We start from the raw sequence: 22,620 nt of genomic DNA, 5'->3' as shown, positions 1-22,620 counted from the left end.
TTCCAAACTTGTACAAACTTCCAACAGTTTAAATGGAGCCTTCCATTTTTTAAGTACTCAAGAACTCAGCAATTGCTTTCATTTGTAGGTCTTTTTCTTTCATATCTTTCCTCATGCAAATTTCTTCATGTTTGTTTAGGGCTAGTGATAACCTTAATGATAGAAAGTCTGTCTCTGAGAATCCAAGCCCTACAAATGTGTGTTTTTTTAGATCTTCCATCTCTCCCCATTTGCAAGGAATGCTGCTAAAACATGCTGATGCTCTGGTTCTGGACAATGGATAAACTCTATGGAATGTTTTTTCCGCCTCACATCATCTTTGCTTTACTTTCTACCCTTCTTGACTGACACTGTGTCTTTCATACCCTTCTAAACATTTTGCACTGAATTCCTCCAAGATATTCTTCACATTTGTTATCTGTCATTTGACTTAACTGCAGTTGCCCCTGTAGTTATTTTACATCTGCTCATCTGTCCATTGACTCTCTTGGTCTGCTGCACTGACCAGAGTACTAAGTACTTTTTCTTTCAGTTCTCATTTTGTTCCTATGGAGTGGTCAAATAACTCATATATTTTTCATTCTTCTGTTGGGGTCACTGACCAGCTGCAGACAATCAACTTGTTCAGTGGCACCCACAGCATGAATCTCTAAAGCAACAGATAAAATGTGGTGCTCTGCAGCAGTGAGGAAACATATTCTCTGTATTTCTTAAAATCTGATAATGGTGAGCAAACCAGCAGCAAACAAAAGTTTAATACTGATTTCTTTTTTCTGTAAAGGTATCTTGGTAATGCAATGGTCATTCTGAGTCACTAGTGTATCAGGGCATGTTTGAGAAGTGTCCTGTAAAGAAAGGTTCTGCCACAATTATTTTAGCTGCCCATACTTGGGGTAGGCTCAAATAAAAGAATATATAGCATTACATCCTCTTACAAACTGCCAGCAGATAGCGTGGCAGATCTCGTCCTACCTGCTTATTACATTACTTTTTACATCTGTGTGACATCATGTAGAAGTCCAGAGACCTGAAGTGTTGCACTTGACTAAGCACAGAAATCAATCATGAAAGAGCCATTGCTTGCACTATAGCAAAGTAGACATATCAGTACTGTTCCTGAGTGTCAAAGTTGGTGGTATTGTCATAATTATCTGTGTTCTGAGCATAATTTAGGAATATATTTAATTATACAGTGTATCATCTTACCTAAAGTAAACCACTGTTTTATTAAACTAACTGGAATTAAATTGCTCCATTTAAAGTGTTTCTAATTTGAAAGGTTCATTTTGGAAAGACTCTTCAAAACTGAGCTAATCAGCTGGGATTGCCTAATTGAATACTGTATAAAATGCATGAAATTTTCCAAAATATGTTTAAAATAATTGAACCAGCTGTGGAAAATAAAAATAAAAAAAAAAAGAGTTTTGCTATGATTGCTCATGCAGAATATTTTTTGGTAAAATGATTTTATAAATTATTTTATTCTATCAGTCTTTCAGATACTTACAATTATATGCTCGTCTAATTCTAAAACCAAAAGTTGATAATTATTTCTGAACTGTGATTCTTACTCAAAAAATAAAACAAACCAAAAAACAAACAAACACAAAAAAATAAAAACCAAACTTTTTTTCCTCAAATGTTTCATTGTATTTATAACTGGATTAAATTTTCAGAAAGATTTCTGAAAATATCCCCTAAATTAATTAGTTTTTAGTTTTTACTTTTATGAATCCTAGCTGTAAACCTGTTTCAGATAAGAAGTAACTATTGTAACATTTTAATTTGATTTACCTTTAATCTTGAAGTTGCAATGCTTTGGGGTTTATAGAGGGGAGATAAGTAGGACAAATTAACCAGAATGGTTCAGTTCAGTTGGGTTGGACTGAAATGGGTCCTTCCAGGGACATTTGGTAGGTCCAGTAAGGGACCTACCAGTAAGGGCTGGTAGAGCCCTCATGGCCCTGACAGTATCCTTCTGTAATATTTTAGTTATGAGCATATTGATGTTTATTAGAGCTCTAGGTAACTGTAAGAATGTTCTTATGTTGTTGTGTTTTGTTATCTACAGTGTAATTTTTGAAATGGCATCACAAATCATTGTAAGCTGAAGTTTGCATCAAGAGAGTAACAGGTCTGGTCATGGAGAGAAAACATTATCCAGTCTTTTTATGCTTTAGATATGTTTGTATTCCTATGAGTGATATTCATTGCACTTTATACTCATCTTACACATCAATATTTCCACTTATTTCAGCTAAGTCTTCTTTGAATGTCTGAGTAGACTATTTTTGAACTCCTTGAACCTGTCTTTAGGCGCTTCCTGTATAAAATAGAGCGCAGGTAAACAATGTGGATGAAATGCTGGACTTCTTAAATCGATAGAAGTTTTGCCACTGTGTTTTCTTTGGTCCAGTATTTAAGATTGCTGCTCTATATTTTTCATCAGAAAATGAGAAATATAGATTTAAATTCTTAACTTCGTCAGCCCTCTTTTTATCTGAGACAAGAAAAGAAGAAGAAAGAGGGCTTGGCTCACCTAATTTTTTATTATCTTGTATTTCAGAATTTGATATCCAAGGTACTTTTTTTAAAACTAGAACTTGGGAAACAGATTTTAGCCTGAGGTTTGTATTAAGTATTTTTCTATGGTGAGAGGAAAGAAACTTTCAGATCAGACTGTGATCAGTCTTTGTGAGCGAAAGGTTCCAAACCTTTGCTGAACTGGCAAAAAATAGGCATGGCTGTATCCTCCCTTGCTAAGGACAAGATTATTCCAACTGAGAAGACTTTTAACCAAAAAGTGACTAAACAAAAGTGAAAAGGGCTCCTTAAAAGCCTTTGGCCTTGCAGATGCCTATTTGGACAACTGCTTTTCCCAGAGCAGCAGTTGCCTGGACTAATGATTTTCAAAAAGACCATAAGGAAAGTGGAAATCAAGTGGTGAGAAAAAGGTCCTTAACAGCTGCTTTTGTTGCTAGAAGCTCCCTTGATTGCATCACATGTTCATCTCAAACTAGTAAAATTGAACACAATGTCTCACTGATAATTATATCTTTTTATCTGGAAAAAAGGACAAGCCAAACAGTCTCTTTTATCTGCCAGAATCTGTGAAGCAGAAGTAATTGTCAGGATGTTAGAGGGGTCATAGCATAGTCCAGTGAGAGATTAAATACACCTGAACTCCTTGAAATTATCTCAGAATCATTTCAGGCTTCCCAGGAAACCGATTATCATTTAAAGTTAATAATCATAGTGAAAACAACTGGGAAGAATGTTTCTTGTACAATAAAACTCTGGATACAAAGGAAAGGACTGTAAAGTACAGAAAATTTTAGAGAAATTATGCATCATTCAGGTAAAAATAAATCTTTATCTATGTCTTCTTACGTAATTTTCTTTTTATCTAAAAAACTTTCAAGAACAGCAAGAACCAATATATTAAGAAGCACATTTGCGAGGTCTCTTTAACCTTAGCTGCTTAATCCAGGGATGTCCAATAACGGATGCCCAGGGAAGAATCTAAGAATATAACAAGTACATAATAAATTTTCCAAATATCTTCCTAGCCTTTAGTCATTCCTACCTAAGGCACATCCCCAGCTGTTCCTGTCAGATGTCTTCATGCTGTTGGATAAACATACGTAAGCATACTGAGTGCTAGCAAACTGCCAGAAGCATTGAAGCATGGTTTCTCTGCAAGCTTCAGGGAAAGAGCTGTGTGGTATCAGGTGATTTCAGGGAGAAGAGTGCCTCTCTGCAGCAGCAGTCACAATCCTACTTTTTTCCTTCCCTCATGCACTCACCCCACTCCAGTGAGAGCATGATAGGTGAGCTTGCACTTTTTTATAGGCTGTTTCTCTTGGCTCTCTGTTGAAGCTCTTCCCCTTTCCTGCACAGCTGTGCTTCCCCTGAAGGAGTGCATCTGGCTCCTCATTCTTCAAGAAGTAAAATTCAATTCTTTTTGAGATTGTTTATGCTGGCTTTGAACACAGGATAAACTTACACCTATATATGCAAACATTTTTCAAAAGCTAAAACCTAGTTGGATGCTGCAAGCCCAGTAGTCATCCTTCCAACTGACTCCAAAATTGTTAACACTGTATTTAGCATGAAGTGTTTGTCTCCTTGCTGTATCAGTACTAATGGCAGTGGATCAGGGCTCTCTGTTACAAGATCTCACCTTCCAGTGCTCTTGTTGCTTTCTTTGAGGGTAACAATTCTCTTTATCTTCATCTCTTATCTTTACGTCTGTGTTTGTAAGGTTTTAGTAAGTGCAATGCAAATATTATAGATTGTGCAGATTAATGGAATAATACAATAAGGTGTTTGTTAGATGGTTAGAAAAGCATAGGTTAACAATACATGGGAAAGGCTAGCAGAACAGGTTTGCATTAAGGCTTTTTGAATTTGGAACTTTGTAATATTAACAGGAAATTAAAACCAAAATTAAAGAAATCAAGTTCAAATCTGATTTCTGAAGCAGGGATTTCTGCACAAAGATTTCAAGTTTAAAATAGTATTCTTGGCATTCTTTAATAGAAAAATTTGACTTGTAAAATATTTAATGAAAGTATTAAAAAAGGCTGTTTTACTTGACACAACTTCCCTCTCAGCATGCATGTTAATACCAAGTTCTGACTTAATTTTACCTCAATTTTTTGTTCTCTCATTTATTGTCTCATACATGTTTCCCAGGATAGCCCACTGGTCTTACAGTCTGACAGAAATGTAACAGTGAATGCAAGAAATCACATGGGACAGTTAACTGGACAACTGACAGTAGGTGAGTGTTCTTTATTGACTGCTATGTTTATCAATTTAGCTTTATTAGTAGGTTTCATTTATTATCATCACATATAAAATATTATTGAAAAGTCAGAAAAAAAATCTCATCACCATGCTCAAAAACCATTGCATACAGTGGATCATAAGAGCATGATTCAGCATTAGCTCAAGGAAGAAAAACTAGAAATGCCTCAAAATAGCTCAAATGAAAACAGCTTAATGAAAAATTATTATTTTTGAGACCATTGTAACAAAACAAACTGAAAAAGCCTCAGCAAAATATGTTTCAACAACACTTTCAGTGGGAAAATAGCCATCATTTTCTTACACTTTTTGTCAGTCTTCCATTACTTCAGTGGCCATTGCTTTGGCCCTGTCAGTTGTGTAGGGCATTTATATCAGCACATATTAAAAGTGGTTGGAGTAACAGAATGTTAAAAATCAGGAAAAAAAAAACCAAAAAAACAAACTGCTTTCCTAGTCACTACAAAAATTAAATGAAAGCCTAACATACTTCCAGTCATTCATTAAAACTGATGTTTTATGAAGACTAAAATACAGCAGTTCCAAATGAAATGGATATAAAAGAATCCTCTACTTATCTGTTTCACTTGCCATGTATTTCCCTCGTTTTATTGTGTTATACTTTGTTTTTAGTATGAATCATACTTCTTGTGTTAATAATTATGAAGTAATATTTTTTATATTTTCTGAACTAGAAGAGTACTGATAATAATTTATTTTTAAGAATACTGGCCAAAAGAATCACTGAAAAGTGATTTAGTAGCTCTGGTACAAAACAATATATGTTGACTGGTAATGGGAGAAAAAATACAACATACATTCGTAAGACCTTAGTATATCAAATTCAAGGAGACACCCCTTAACTTTGTTTTCATTTTTTAAATTTTACTTCTGGATTAAGTTGTGCTTTATTCATTATTTTTCCTCATGTGCTGAGGTTATGCCCACAAATAATTTTAAGTTAAACTCTAGTTGTAATCTATACTAAGTTTTTGTACTGACTGGAGACAGTGGCTTCTAGTTGTAAAAATCTTTTCCAAGTGCACACAGCGACAGACCATCTGCCCTGATTTCCCTGAACAACCACATCGAATGAGCGTGCAAAGGTAACCAGACTTGCTAGCAGGTACAGACGAGGAAAATTAAGCTAACACCTGTTCTGGCCATATTGTACTTGCCCAGTGCAATTACAAAATGCAGTTCTCTATCATCTGGTAACTCTATTGTTAAAACCTCTACTTCAGCTGGTAATTGCAAGAAGGTGAGTTGTCCATGGCAGACATTCACATTGGCTGAAATAGATATAATATTTTTATCACTGACACTATTCTGGCTGAGTGAATCCAGCGCTGAAAATGTGTGTGAATGTATTGAGGCTGACCTACTTAAAGGCATCACACTAGAGGTTAATATTCTAAGAACATGAAGGCCTGAAAAAAACATATGTTTTAATGTTACCATCATTAGGGTGAACACCTTAAGCTTCTTGATGTGCAGGTGGTGCTGTCTCTGGAGACTAGAAACTTGTTAAATTGCAATATTGTATTTACATTATTTCTTAATCTGTCTTCCTCTTTGCTTCATATATGACCTTTGTTATTTCTTATATCAGTATTAAAATATTTTTCTTTTTTTTTTTGGTGAATCCCCTGTACAGTATTGGATGCATGTTAAAACACTCCTTATCTCTTATTAAATACTTTTTAATAAAGACAGTCATGACTGCCAGTAGAATCACTAAACCCTGAATGTTGTGCTATTAAGAAATCAAAGAAATTAACAGGAACCTAAAAGTAAAAAAAAAATATTATTAAGGCACTCCCCTCTAAATTTTTTTGCTGTGAAAAACAGAACAGAGACAAGTTTTTACTTTTGCCTATGTAAAAGCATGGCCACATTTGCTGAAAGAATGGTAGGGGTCTTTTCTATGCAGAGTTAGCTGACAAAAGAAAATATTTTTTCCTATTAGTTGTAAATGTGCCCCAGAAAGTCCCTGTCTTTAAAAATGCTCTCTGTCCATTCACTAGTGATGTGTGCTGAAACAGCTGGTTGTGTGGCTGTCCAGTGAAAGGAATGAAAATAAACAGCGAGGAAAATGTTTTAAACAACAACAAAAAAGCAAATTATCATATCTTGGGGAAAAAAAAATCTTGTTAAAACTTTGAAATGTCATTATCTGTTCAGTCTTTAAAGAGTTGAATAATAAGCATTAAAAAAATAGACTACATATTAGTATGCATGGCAGAAGCATTCTACAAAGAAAGAAGGATGCCAGTGCATTCAAAAGGATGATAATGCACTTTTATACATGTGATATCATTGGCATTTTATCCACATTTCACAGGACTGCAATGATACTACAAACCAGCAAATAGGCTGGTCTCATCCTGTGCTTGGCAATGAGATTGCTGCTCATGCCAAATTTTAGGACAACTAAAAATTCTTTCTCTGGGGTTTGAAATTGTGCCATGTAAGACTAAGCCTTAAGAGCATATAATTAGAACAGTAATGGGAAGATGGATTAATGCAAAAAAATGCTATTGTTATTGGGCTGGAAGGAAGATGGCTATATGTTCACTCAGGGAGATGGAAAAAATCCAGTGAAACTCTTAATGGCTATTCAGTTCTGTAAGTGACAAAATATGTCATTAAAGTGCATCATTAAGACATCTTGGGAAACATCCTAACCTAGGAGGAGTGAAGAAAAAGTATATTAAATAAATTTTTTAAAAAAGTAACTAAGTGTATTGGATGATTGAGAGGTTGCATGTTTAAATGGTATAAATTCAAGTAATGCTTCAGGTCATACAACATCCATTATTGCAGAAAAGTTTTTTTTATACTGGCACCGAAATCTGTACAGAGAGAAAGTCACAGCTGTAGCAATGCTTTCTGTTGGGAACTGTACCAACTGAGCAGGAGATGTTGGTTTGTACTCCAGTCTATTCATGACACATGGTCTGGAAACTGCCAAGTTTGTGTCTGCATCTCCAAGAGGACTCCACAGCCTTCAGTTTTTAGACATGCCATTTAAGACCAATGGAGCAGATGCAGCACATACGTGAATTGTATGTACAAAATAAAGATGAAAAGATGACAATCCATTGAATTTTGCTGGATAAGTTGTCAGATCTCTCCCCTCACAACCCTTACTTACTAATACTTCTGCATTGTGCATACTACAGAATTACCTTTACACAACCTTTTTTCTCTGTTTAATCAATGTTTGCACAGTTTATATGGAAAATTATTCTTTTTTTCTACCAATCTTGGAAATGCACATTAGTTGCTCCCTTTGAGCCACAAGTCTTTTGTCTCCATGCTGTCTGCACATATCTTAGATACCTCTGCCTGCCTTTGAGTGGAGTACATTAGCTCACAAGCACTAAAAAATGTGATGTGACTTTTGAAACTGAAACACACATTTGTATTTAATGTAAATTCATCCTCAGGTTGGATTATTATTTCAGCTTTTTTTTTTTTTTTTTGAGATATGTTTTTTTCTTACTTTTTTCCTTACTGCAGTAATTGTTTCTGACAGGTATTTCTGCTACTGTTTGACCCTTTTCTATTCATAAAGAACTTTAGGGATGTCTGAAATGCACAAAAGAAAAGCATTTAATTTCTGCTAAGCTTTGAGCTCTCCGACAGCATCTTAACTCTCACAGACATCCAGACCTGTACAAGTCACAGCTTTAGAGAGCTCCTGAATCTGTCTCTCTAGTCACTGAGATCTCCAGAGCCATGCAAATTCAGAAAAAATATTTGAATACCAAAGTTATATCACATTCTTGCAGCTACTTTTTTAAAATAGCAGGCAGATGTATGATATTCAATTACAGCACTGCTAAAGACTGATAACACTGCTAAAAGATATACTCAAATAACTTGTCAAACTTGAAGATCCTTTCCCTACATTTACCACAAAACTTTTCTAGTGTATTCCAAGATCTTTTTCTTTAAAACTGGCTTTCTTACTTGCGGTGTTCCATCAAGAGTACTTGGTTTATTGTGCAGAAACTGCTGTGCATTAGAAACTCAGGTATGTAACTTTTTGGGAGCGGGAGTCTCCTTCACCATCCATACCTATATAATATATGATGGTTTCCTATGCTTATATCAAGTGATGCCTTAACAGGTAACAGGTATCAAAGCCACCTTTGCTTCTGAGCTCCTCGAAGTAACTCATCACCTAAAGGCCGCTCCTGATGTTCCCTTTGCAACATTTAGATGTCAATGAAGATCTGAAGCAAGATACAACATTTCAAGTATTCTTGCTTTTAGAATCATCGTGGGAGTAACAAAATGTTACAATATCATCTTACTTTATTGTTACTAACAATAATAATAAGGTACATGTACAAATATGTATATATATGTTGCTCTAAATCTTTGGTATTATTGTCAAACATTTGCTTAAGATTTTTATGAACTTGAGCTAAGCATCCATTAATGGCATGCTTAATGAGACAAGAAATGTTTCTGGTTTTGAATCTTGTTTGCATACACTGTAGCCTCAAATGTAAGGTCTTTTCCCCTAAGTACTGCAAGAAGAGGGTGATTTTAGAATGGTCGTATACATACACCCTTTCCTCACTGTTGGAATGGGAAAAAATGGTCTCAGCTCTTCTCTTATCTGTATAATTGTTCTTGTATCATCTGTAGTAGGGTGCTGGGAGGGAAGGGATGAGTTAGTATAGAATCCCTCATCAGTTTCTGCCCTTCAACAGGGCAAATATGGATTAGAACTTGTCAGGAATATATGAAAGAAAGGCTTTCTCCTTCTGCTTACATAGAGGTTTGCCTACCTGTCATTCCAAACTACAGTGAGATTTCCAAAATCTGAAATATATTAAACTTTCTGCTAGTCTAATTCCCATATTAAGGCTCTTGTACCCACTGTAGGATAATTATTATTGCTAAGAAGATATGACAAAACAAAGCCAGATAAATGAGTTATCCATTTCTCAACATTCTCTCAATTTCTATTCCTTAACTGAATACAGACTGAATAGTCACAAATTTTTTGTCCCTAATATCACTTTAATGTATGCAGATAAGAAATGTAGACAATTCATTTTACGATACTTAGATGAATTAGTAGTCCAGTTTTTGCATTATATACAAGGAGGAGTATTTCACATTGAATTTCAGACTGAATATGTAATAGCTTAAAATCTACTTTTGGGACATTTTTTCATTTATCAAGTTATTATAGTGAAGGTTTTCAACTTATAGTTACTTCACTTCCTCTTAATTTTCGAATACAGGAATAAATGAACACAGAGTCCCTAATTTCTGGGCTAAATTGCTTGCACTGCTTACATATTTTGAGATTTTTTGCACCTTAAATGGAATTTTCTGTTGACAGTCATTGGTTGATGTTTTCCCTGTTACCTTTAGATTAGGTAGTTGTCATTCAGAGAATATTTGGGAAATTTACACAGCAAAATCTTATACATTCTGAGCATACTAATTTTAAAGTATAATATTTCTTTAACTTTTATAGCCAGTTAAGAACTCTTCCCAATTGTAGGAATATAAACATTTTATCAGGAGGTGAAAATGCATCTCGTGTGCTAGTTTGTGGTATAAATCCATTGTAAGATCTTTTAAATGGAGGTAAAAGGGAGATAGCTTGCTCTTTTTTATACAGGTTAGTTTACCTTCTACTGAACTGCAGGGTTAAAGGATTTCTTCAATCTTCAGGAGTCACTGCAGAGGGAATGATGGAGCAGTGCCTGGAGGGCCATATGGCTTTATGTCTCCTCCTGGCAAAGCACGTGAGATGAGCCAAGAGGCAGTCAGAAAGTGAGCCATGTTGCTCATGACAGTTGAAATGTCCAGCTGGAATCTGAATCTCATCCCTCCTCTTAATTTACAGTGCAATGTGATGTTGCCTCCATTTCTGTCTGTCTAGTCCATGGAAAAGTCTTTTAACAAACCATCTGTGCTTGAACAGGTTTTGTGATAGGAGTTCACCTAATATATACTCTTAATGACTTTGGCTAAACTGTCATGATAATCCACTCCCATTAATTAATTATCCTGAAGTGTGATATTAGGAAAATATGAAGGTCTCTGAAAACTGGTCCAAACTTTGACATATTTGCCACCACTTTGATGGGTCTGCCAAACTAATCCTGAAAAAATTAACATCATAATTTATTTGAAATTTATCCATATTTCTCTTGCCTTTATCTAAGTAATTTACAAATAATAGAAAGCATTATTTGTTTGTTTTGATTCAGCATCAAGAGGAAGACAACTCCTTTCTGATTTTTGTTTCCATTTCACTTGTAAATTAGTTACATAATTTTCTGTGTTAATCTTCCTAGGTGCATTTGAAATTCAGCTATGGCAAATATGCCTTTGTGGCAAGACCTTGCATTAACTGGATTGAAAAATAATACTTTTTTACACATCCATTATACAATAACTCATAAAACTATTAAATATACTACATCAACCATTTTCTATCCAGTTTGTGCTTGGTTAACAAGATCTCTTTGAAAGAAAGAGATGCTTTATACAGTACTTCTGATTGCATTTGATAAATTAGGTATATTTTCAGTTTTTAAGCAATATCTTTCATATCATTATGATGATCTTATTGTATGTTATGTGCAGACATAACACTACCTTGCTGTTTAATATTTGAAATACTATGTGGTGTAAAATATATCTTAAGTTTCCCTCATTGCCACATGAATTGCTACATGAAAACTGTGCTGTAAAAATAGAGTAATAAGATATCTCTCTGTCAATTATTAGGACCAAGTAGTAATTCTTTCATGTAGGTGTTGCCATTACTTAGCCTGATACCTCCTTCCTGAAATACAAGAGCATATCACATCAATTGAGATGTCAAGAATTAAAAATTCTCTATGAGTAAACAAAACTGCAAGCACCAGTAGGACAGTAATTGAATTCTGTGCAATTTCAGCATGGTTATTTCAGGGGAGAGAGAGTGCTTATACATTATTGGTAATAAACAGCTTATCCAAAATGTCTATGCAGTGGATATGATTCTTTGCTTTAAGTTTTATCATCCTCAGTAGTGCGTTATAGAGAATCTTCTTTGAATCTTAAAACTAATAACTTCAGTACTTCCAGAGGTGAGGTCTTAAGACCTCTTCCCCAGCCCCTTATTTCCACATTCAGTATATTTTCTTTCTTCTTTCTATCTACCTTCTTCAGACTCTAAAAGTTTTTGTCATTTGAGTCTTGATCCAACTTTTCTTCTCTTTTTCTTTCCCTCAGTCTGAGCTCAGGAAGACTATTTCTACCTCGGATACAAGGTACAGCTCATGTTAGTTCATATCTGAAGTTGTATTGATCAAACATGGAAAGCATCTTTTCTGTCTGTAACTGACAGACAAAAAGAAAAACATACTTTGTACTTTTATAAATAGTCTGATATTTTTCTTTTTGTACCATGGACAAAATACACGCAGCTTATTTTCTTCCCTTGTTTGTCCATGATCTAAATTTGGAGGGAATTTTAAGGTCCAGTACCTTATTTTTGATGTGGTGCTGGCAGGAGCACCTGGCATGCTAAAGACTGGTGAGGTGCTGGCTTCCTGCAGGGCAGCCTTCAGAAAGAAGCCACCGCAGACCTCTTTTTCTCATGAAAGCACAATGGTCTATACCCACAGTCACTTTGGAGGTGATATGAAAATGAAGAAAGGGAGCACTAAATCAGTGTTTTCCAGGCAGGGATTATGGAGGGGAGCAGGAGTACAGCAATGACTGTGTAGAGAGGTGTCCAATCTGCTTGGTATGAGCCTCGGCTCACTGCCTTAGTGTTTCATCTCAGTGCTAACTTTGACCCCAGAGCATCTGTAGTGAGCCTGGACATATACTGAAGTAGATTTTAATTATCAATAGCTTTTTGGCAGTGGTACTTCAGTCCTCTGCTTACTTTGGTGCTTTGTAGGCTTTTTATTTTACCTTATTGTATTTTAAATACAAGTCTGGACCTTTCCACTGTTTCTAGAAAATTGGCACTGAAAAATGGGACAAAAAGGTGCTCTGTTGTAATTCTCAAATATTTTTTCCTCTTCCCATCCCACCCAACCTGACCCCATAACAAATCAGAAGACCTGGAGCTATGAGCAGTTGATTGATTTAACTGTAGAAGTAGAGTCTGAGGGGGAAGAGGTAATTAGTGTTTTCATGGTGGTGCAGAAGTGTTAGTGTTTAAACATTAATCCATTGCCATCTGTCCGGCTGCTGTTACCCACATGCTGTTGGCCAGTACAGAGAGTGTAACTACTGCCCAAATGTTCAGAGCAGGGAAGGAAAAGTGGTTTCCTTTTGTAGGAGAGACATCCTAAGAGTCAAAGAAATGGGTTTATTTAGTGAAAATAAGTAGATTTTTGAGGTATTTAGAGGTATAGGAGTGGATTTGAAGATGCAGCATACATCTTCCAAATGTGGTTCTAATTCTTTGTCTTTAGCTTTATCTGAAGCTAATACTTCATTTAACTTCAAAAACAGCTGCTGTGCATGCCTTGTGACATTCACAAGGCTGCTGCTGGGTGCTAAGCATTATTAAATTACCTACAACATCTGGACCTTTAACAAGTCTCTGACAGGACATTAAGATTTTATTTTTACCCCTTTTTTCCCTGATGTTCAGACAGCTCACTAATTTTGTCAGAAATATATTATTTTAAGGGGTGAAGGACAAAATAGGGGCAGAAACTGAGAAGACTATTTTAAGTTAATTATATAAAAAGACATAATTTAAAAGAAAGAGAAGAGCAGCAAGATCTTTCTGGTGTTCTTTATTTCAGATTTGCAGAGAACACTTGGAGGTAGAAATTCAACATCCTGCTGATCTTGTTAAAGGTATTGAAATAACAACAAAGAGATTTTTCAAACATAGGAGTGAGAATTCTTCAACTAAGTCATCTTTAAAATGTCTGAGTTCTATCAGTTTTATTATTGAAGCATCTATGGGAAATTAGCCTGTTTCTATTTGTGAAAGAGATTCCTGCAAGTGAACAGTCAGGCTTGGAAACATTTGTTTGCCCATGAAAATTATTAGTCCATGTGAGACTGTGAGCCTCTTAGATAGCAAGTTCTGGTTCATATAAATTAGATGACTAATATTAAAAATAAATAATAAAAATACTTCAGTTTTATGGAATTTCCCCTCACATATCTTTAGACTAATAGAAGTTTCATCTCAGTATTATGTTGAAATTATTATTGTTTTCTAAAAACATCAATATTGAAGTATAATTTCTATTCATTGCAGTGCTCCAAGTCCCATTAAAAAATATAGTTCCAAAATGAACTTTATGTAACACTGAAACTTTAAAATACATTGGAAAATAGCAATTAATAACCACAGCTAGAACACTGCTGCTTTTTTGTGCTTATTTATAAATTAAATGTTTATTTGCCTTTTTTTTAACCTCCATTTAGTTCAGGATTAAGTTTCAAGTTCCATATTATGCCCATACTAGACATGTTTAATTCTGCCATTTGTAGATGGCAGAGCTGTCTTGATGTTTCAAGTATGTACGGAATTGTTAAACATATATTTATTATGGATTTAAAAAAATTTTAATGCATAAATATATCTCTGAAAATAACTTCTTTTTCCTTAGGCTATTCTTAGAGTGATAAATATTATAGTTGTAACTGAATTCTGAACAGATGGCATTGAATTAATGATTAGCTGAATATTTTTAAACTTGACTAGATTTCTTCCTGTGAAGAAAAGCATTCCATAAATCTGAAATTAATTAGTCACTGGGAATAGTTATCATTCACTGAATCGCTAACATGTGTTAGAGATCAAAATAATACAGAGTGAGCATTTTTTCCAAATCAAAATTAAGGGCTACCTTGCCTTTAAAATAAGCTATTACAACATTAGAGTTCCAAAACTTCATTATTTTGCTTGTGTGTTATTTTGCACAGATATTTTGGTTGCAGAAGTTGTTTTGCTAATCTTTTATCGTGCATATTACCCGCAGCATCTGGACGTGTTATGACCTCAAAGTTTTTGCATACTTAAAGATTTTAACCCATTTTGTTACTAGTGCAGAAGAAGAAGCCAGGTGCTAATTTAGCACATTTATTTTTCTCTTGTTGAGTGATCCTGGTTGGCTTGCCATACTTCTGATGGGAAAGCTCTCAGCTAGTCCAGGCAAAAACTCCACCTATGCTGCAGGTCTTGTCTCTGAATTTGCACATCCATCTGCATCTAGGTTATATTTCTTTCAAGATACAGAATCGTGTGCTGTTTTAAGGACACTTCATATTTCCCAAGGGTATCAGTGTAGCCTCCATAAGTGGGGTATTTCAAAGATAGACAATCTGGCAGTGGTTCAAATTGCAAAGACGCAGAATTTCAGTGTCAGCTGGGTAACTGGCTGAGGTAGATGTCTTCACTGGTGAATTGAATTGCATCTTATGTGTTACAAGTCAACAATGAACTCCACTGAGAACATTAATCAGAAAAGACACTTCCAGAAGTTAAGAGACCAAATATGCTTTTATCCTGCTTCTACAGCTTTCTGGCTCTTGTCCCACTGTCAAGGGCAAGGAGACAAGTAATTTCCTAAATGGGTAATGCAGAAATCCTGAAAGCTGGGTTAAGCCCTCGTTGTGTTGTGCTTTCATCATAGCAGATGCTAGTTGCTCAGAAATCTGCAAATGCATTTCGCTGATCTGCAAAGTAGAAGAAGGGTTTAAAATTATCATTTTCTGATAATCAGGCTATATTTTTTCTCTTGTTTTACTACCCAGTAGTACCCAGTGGTAGCCTTCTTGTGGATGAGTTATATGTATCTTTTAGTATTTTGTACATTCTTTCATTAAATCTTTCTCAGATAAAGTGTGATTATATGAAATGCTAAGACCTTTTGCATAGGTAGCTTCAGGATATTTGAACTCCTTAGCTAAAGTAGATAATTGGAGTAATAGTCAGTTTATAAAAATTAGACTTTTATAGTCTTCCTTATATAGTAACTCAGTATTGAAGTAATATAAAAATGTGAAATAGGGGGTTTTTGACATTTCTTTTTCAAGAAAGTTTCTGAGTACTCTGGTAGCTTGTGTTCTTTGTTTAGGTCTTCTCTCTCCAAGTGTGATTAATTCAATTCTTTATCTCAAAAGGTTTGATTTGCATTCAGAAACATTATAATGATCTAATTCACTACACTGTGAGTAATATTATACAATAGTTTTGAGTCACAACAGATTTTATTTAAAGTCCATGGGAAACTGCCAAAAGCATCTGGAAGAACAATTTGTATCATTTTAATCATTAATCATTTAAGTTGGGGAAAAAAAAAAGGAAGATGCAAAGCCAAACTGTTAATAACCAGGGTACATAAAGAATGAATTGACAGGGTGGAGACAGGTCAAATGTTGGATTCCATGATTTTGGAGGTCTTTCCAACCTGAATGATTTTATGATTCAGTGAATATGGGCAAAAATATTTGCTAGCTTTTAATTTTTATTAATAAAACACCAAAAAATATTCAAAAGGCCTGCAGGGTAGAAAAAAGTCTCAGAATAACTGTCTAACACTTACAGCGAATATTTCAAGTAAGAAAGACAAAACTGAAATGCTTTTTTTTTTAAATCTTCACAAAGATCCATAACAGTTGTTTTAAAAGTTCAGAGGATAAATGAGTAAGAGGAAAGGTTAAGAACCATTGGGTTACATGAATGTATTTCACTTCATCCAGTTTCATTTTCAGTCCAGTTACCTCAGAGTGATAAAGCATGATGCAAAAATGCCCTTGCAATACCAGAAGGTATTTTTAGACAGCATGCAGATGAGAGATTAGGCCTCAAAAATGCAAAGTCAAACATCAGATTTTTTTTTAAGAAAAGAATAAAGCAGAGATGTAGAGATTTATACATGGGTGAATTTTCAGTAGAATTTCTGGTAAATTGGTAGAACATTCAATAGAGAAGTTCGGCTATAATTATGACCAAAAGGAAATTTATAATGATAAACAGTAACAGCTTTAGCAAAAAATGATTTACATGATCTGCAAGATGTTATACTTCCCAAGGGGAAATTCAACAGTCCTGTTTTGTCTTTGAGTTTCATCTATCTAATGAGGACATTTCATAACTCCCCTTACTATTTCTGTGTGCTCTTGCTATTTGATTTGAATGTGGTGTTCATAAAGTACAGCAGGTAGTCAGGTGTCTCACAATTAATTGTTATGTCTATTTTTAACTCTTATTTCTTTTCAGTGGAATGTGCAGCTATTTAGAAAAAAACTCAGTATTTTCATAAGACCTAATGACCAAGCAGCATAATTATAGCCTTAGTGTCTAGCTCAGCTAACAGAGAGAATGAAAAGATTCCCACTAATTTTGTATGGAAAAGTAGTGCCCAGACTGCTTCAGTAAGCCCCAGCTTCCAAAAGGTATATGTTCAGCTTTTTAAATTATTTATGTTGTAAAAACTTATCCCATCACAAAAAACTAAAAATTACAGGGTTAAGGATAAGACTGAAAACTTGGAAAATTCTCTTAGGATTTAGTAATATTCAGGTTACATTCATCATGAGTAAGAAAAGCTGATTAGCTTTCTAGTCCCATTCACATTTTTTAGTGCACAAAATATGTTAGATTTATAAATAACACAGTTGCATGACCTGGACTTTTATGCTTGTCAATGAAAACTAAGTTGATAAATGCAGCTATAAAAAGAAGTTAGCATATTCTGGCTAGTTATTGATGTCACAAAGACACATTCCTGGATAATAATGGAAAATGTATAGGAAAGATAATGTAACAAAATTGGTAATGAAAATAATATATATTTATTTATAATTTAGTCTACTATGCATTCTATATTTTAAATACTTTATTTAATAATCTAATTTAAAATTTATCCATTTACAGAAACCATGTATATTTATTTATTTTAGTATATGTTTATTATATTTTATGTATGTTTATAACACATCTCTAGTATTGTGAGAAAAATCAGTCTGATACAAAAGTCACTCTACTTGCTACAAAACTCAGTTCAAGAATCTAGATCATGTTTTGAGTAAATTAACCTTAATGGGATAATAAAAAGAGCAAAACATACAGTGGGAAGTCCAACAGACAAATTTTGGTGCCTGACATATCTTTCTGTGTCTTGCTTGGCTTTCTTATCTAAGGACCCATACAAGCAATTAGGATATTATAGCTTAAATTACAGACAATGCACATTCTTTTTACCATCACAGAAGCAAAATAAATGTGTTGACTAAAAGCTCAAACAACTTTCAAGAAGCAAAGAATCACATCTTGCTTTCATTCCCCCATGAGTACAGCTCATAGCTGATGCAATTACGAACACCTCTATCTGATCAGACATGTAATTTCTGAGTCTCATGGAAATTACCATATGTTAGGGATAGTAGGCAGAAAAGCTCAGAATTGCTCTTGAGTTGTTGTGGCATCATCTAGAAGTAGGAGGGAGAGTGTTGTCTGCTGCTGCTGGTATGCTACTCCCACATACTATTTTCATAGCTGGCGTTCCACTGTCAAGATGCACCAGGAAGACAGACTGCAGGAAGGATGTATTCTATCTATTGCAGAGGTGACAGACAATATTTCAGATGTGTTTTTCAGTGAAACTGACATTGATATACCATAGTGGACTTGACAGTGCCAGGTTAATATTAGAGGTCTTTTACAACCCTGATGATTCTATGATTCTACAAAGTTCCTAGAAGTAAAACCAGCTTGGGAGGGCAGAACTTTTCTGTTAGATGTCATTTGACAAAGTCCTAAACCTGTAATATCACTAATCTTTCATGGATATTACTGGGTCTGTAGGTCATGATGAAGGAAGTGTCCTACCTGAGTCAGATGGTTCTACTGAGTTTCCTCTTATAATAGTGTGCCTTATTCCTATGCTAATAATTTATGTTGACAGCTGTTTTTGTTCACTTCCAGAAAAGGTAACAAATGTGTGCTTTGTTTCTTCTCACCCAGCATTTGCTCCAGCTTCCCTTGTCTGAGTAGATAGTCATTCAGAATAAGAAATCTTGAAGATCACCGTCTAGAAACAGTATCTTTCTGACATCTCTACAGCATGGCCACCAACTATTGAGAGAGAGAGCTAAGAGATCTTTTATCTTCTACTTTCACACTTTTTAGATATAAAAAAGATGGTCCCTTACCTTCCTCAGCAAACGGAACACAGAATATGTTCTGATTGTTGTGAATCTTTGCTTGTGTAGAAGTTTGGCACTCAGCTGAAAGTTCTCTTTTTCTTTTCCAAATTCCTCAATGCTTCTGTTCTGTTCAGCTGGTATGAATCCTTAATTTGCACAATTGCTCTTGCATTCATTGAAATTTTTTTAAGATCTCTGCTGACCAAAATATCATAATAGCTATCATTCCTAGAAATATTTTTTAAAAATTATCTAGGTGTATACTTCTCAAAAATTAATCTTAGACCCACATGAGTGTTGAATCATTATTAAAAATGCTTTATCTCTTTAATTTCCAATCTCAGAAGCATCAACACATTCTCATAAAAGTAACTTTCTTTGTCATCCAGACTCTGCGTAAAACTCTGCATTTAATAAATGTTTAAATAACCCATTTTTCATTGAAGAACCAGAAGAAAGTATATTGAACTCTACTATGTTTAATATTTACAAGGATTGGTTTGTGGTAATTCCATTTGAATTCTAATCCCTATATTTAATTCAAGGTTGTTGATTTTTTTTATCTTTTTCTGTGTCTGAATTTGTTGTGTGCTAGGTGGACACGAAAGGTGACTGAGAAATCAGACACAACTGCTAGTGTTTGTAATCATATCTAAACCTTGTAAGACTGGAGAGTTCTTATTACTGATTATTTATTATCACAGGAAATAATGGTTCTAATTATTATTTCTGAATAATAATGAAGTACTGTAAGTAATCATTGACTTTAAAATGAAAAATATTAGAACGTGCATTCTTCATATTGTTATGATTATATTACTTAATTAGTAAGTCAAACTCTCTACAAATTCAAAATAGTTTTTATTTTGAAATTTAATCTCCATTTCTGTTAATCTGGATTACAGAACCATAATTTTCTGTATTTTTACAGCATGTACTGCCCAACATTTTTATTTAATGTGTCTTCACTACAGTTACAATGAACAATTTTAGGCTCTGTACCATTTTAAATTTAACTGGTTTAATGATAGTTTCAATTATACAACTGCTGTGCACAAAGCATGTGTTATAAACCATCATTACATACCATGTACATATGAATATGATACATATATTTTTCATCTACGTACTTTAAATGAAAGGAATTTCACAGAAACATAATAATTTAATTGAGAATTATACATCTGAATTTACAAGTAACACAAGATGAGAAAAGAGTTTGTCATAGACACCTCTTGAACCTGATTAAAGCTTTTATGTAGCCAACTCCATGTCTAGGATGAAGTAGAGTAACAGTACAGTAAGAAGTTGCAAAGCTAAACAGCTTTTCTGGTAGCCATGTGTTTGATAGAAATTACCTTTCCAAAGAGAATTTAGAAGATAGATTTTCATACATGATTCTCTGGACTGAAGTATGCATTATTCAAGGAGATATGATTTGCTGAAAATAGTGATGGCTCTACAAGTTTGAGATTAGCATTTCAAAATACTTCCTTTGTTCATGCATAATATTCTAAGACTTGACATTGTTTTTATTAGTAGTACTATTAAAGATTCAGACATTTTATGAGACATGTATGTTGGTAGAGTGGTTTTGGAACACAGCAATTTGCTTTACAGCTAAGAAGATAATACCCTAATACATTGCAAATGCAACTGCTTGCTCCTATTTCAACTGGGAAATGAAAATGAAACTAAACAGAATTCCATTTTGATAGTACTGAGTACTCTGTAGGCAGTTCAGCTTTTCTAAACCACTTTTATAACATTCACACCTGGTTCTATGTCAAAGAGACAGATGTAACATGTATTATGTTTTTTGGTAATCTCTCAAGTCTCTTGAACACACTAACTACCGTTTCAGCAATAAGTAAGTAATACCGAGTAATACACTATTAAGTCCTGAGTGAAACATGAAGTAAAAACCCATTTATTTTAGCATTAAAACTTATTTACCTCCTGTAATGGTATTTTGGACTAGCTGAATTCTAGGTGTATTTTATACAATGTGATTCTGAAGCAGCACAAATAGCATCTAAAATATATGCGTTCTTTAGTCAAAGTTCCAGACCATTGTTATTTAAGTCATTTTAATGAAAACCTATATTATCCTAAAAACATCACAAAGTTTTAAAAGCCGTTATTGAAACATGGGCTGTCACTTACAGTGATATATAATGACTAAGAATGTGGCAGGTCTTTTCTCTTTTTGATTTCTGACACATTTTTAGTTAATTTCTTTTCCTTACAGAGCTAACAACTTTGATGGGTGTAAATTAGTAATGTCACAGTACTTATAATGCCACTTTCTTTTAGGTGGCTAAGCTATCATCAGCTCTTAAATAAAGATGAAACTATTAGGTATTAAGTTATTTGTAATTACCCTTTAGTTTCCTGAACCATAAGTGTGGTTGCAGGACAAAGGTATCCCCAAACATCTGTATCTGATATCTGCCCCTGTTTTTACAAAGATTTTGTATTTTTTTCAAAATAAAGCCAAAAACCTGCTTAACACATTTTTAAAAAACTTTAGTGGGGGAGGGGAGTGGTAAAAAATACCATTTTACACATTTACAGAATAAACATATCTAAATTCAACAAAATGCATCATCACAAGCATTTTGCTAATTCTTTTTCATTTTCTGTTTTTCTTTGTGAACCAAAAATAGCCAGATTTTTTTACAGTACAAACATAAATTCATCTGAAAGTAAGAGGAATTGTTTTGATCCCACAGCTGATTCTGCAAATTATGAGCTGCTGAGGCAGATCCTTGACCAAAATGCATTATCACAGTTTTTATATTCTTTATTACATATTTTGATACTATGCATTTGCATATTAAACTAAAACCTTACATATTATGGAGCAGGAGTTTTTTACAAACTTTTAAACCAGATTATTTAACTGAAATGGCATATACAAATTTATTTGTCCATAATGCCCTCCACATAATTGTTATGCATAAAGATTTATTCCAGGAATGCATTACAAGTTTAACTAGGGATCATAGAGAAAATTTCAGATTATTATTCCCTGAATAATGTATCTTGCCTCATGTCTTGTTGTGCCATATGCAGTTGGTTGCTTTTCAACGCCATTTTCAGAAATTATGTTTGCTTTCACTTATTAATAAAATAAGATTTTCAGAAACAATTTAGTACACAAAACATTGGAGAGTAAGAATAAGACCTGTAAATTGAAAAGCATAGTAAATTTAAAAACCTTAGTACCCGCAAACTGTCCTCATTGAAGTTAGATCAATCCATATGTCTGTCCAATTCCAGAATTATTTTAGGATTTTTGAGCTTTGAGACATTTAGGAATATTATTTCATAAAATATGACATAAATTTTGATATCTTAGTCCATGTTTTTTGTTTGTTTTGGTGTTTTGTTGTTTTTTGTTATTCTATTCTCTAAGTTTGCAGTAGAACTGAATTAAAAATACTGTTTTCTGCTGTGTTGATTTGTATGTCTTGATGGAATAGGGTCATGTGTTATCTTTATTTGTTCATTGGCAGGAAACTGCAATTTAAACTGAACAAACCCCAGAAAGCTCTGTCTGAATTGGCGTTTCAAGATCTCAGTGTTTAAACACATTCTAAATTTTAGTCTTTATTTCCACATACTGCTGAAATAGAT

The 22,620-nt window shown here is 34.1% G+C and overlaps 1 protein-coding gene across 9 annotated transcripts in view; it reads left to right on the top strand.

Annotated features, from left to right (window-relative positions):
* Nucleotides 1–22,620, top strand: part of SGCZ (sarcoglycan zeta) — a 391,151-nt gene that overhangs the window by 319,381 nt on the left and 49,150 nt on the right. For all 9 annotated transcript variants that reach the window (XM_038136643.1, XM_038136642.1, XM_038136644.1 and 6 more), the window contains one exon: nucleotides 4,699–4,786. In XM_038136643.1, the coding sequence (XP_037992571.1) occupies nucleotides 4,699–4,786 (88 nt within the window). The remainder of the gene's footprint in view (nucleotides 1–4,698; nucleotides 4,787–22,620) is intronic.

Source organism: Motacilla alba, chromosome 4, assembly GCF_015832195.1.
Source record: "Motacilla alba alba isolate MOTALB_02 chromosome 4, Motacilla_alba_V1.0_pri, whole genome shotgun sequence".
Lineage (NCBI taxonomy): Eukaryota > Metazoa > Chordata > Aves > Passeriformes > Motacillidae > Motacilla > Motacilla alba.
The sequence above is the reverse complement of the archived record's forward strand: the minus strand, read 5'-3'. Positions and strand labels throughout refer to the sequence as shown.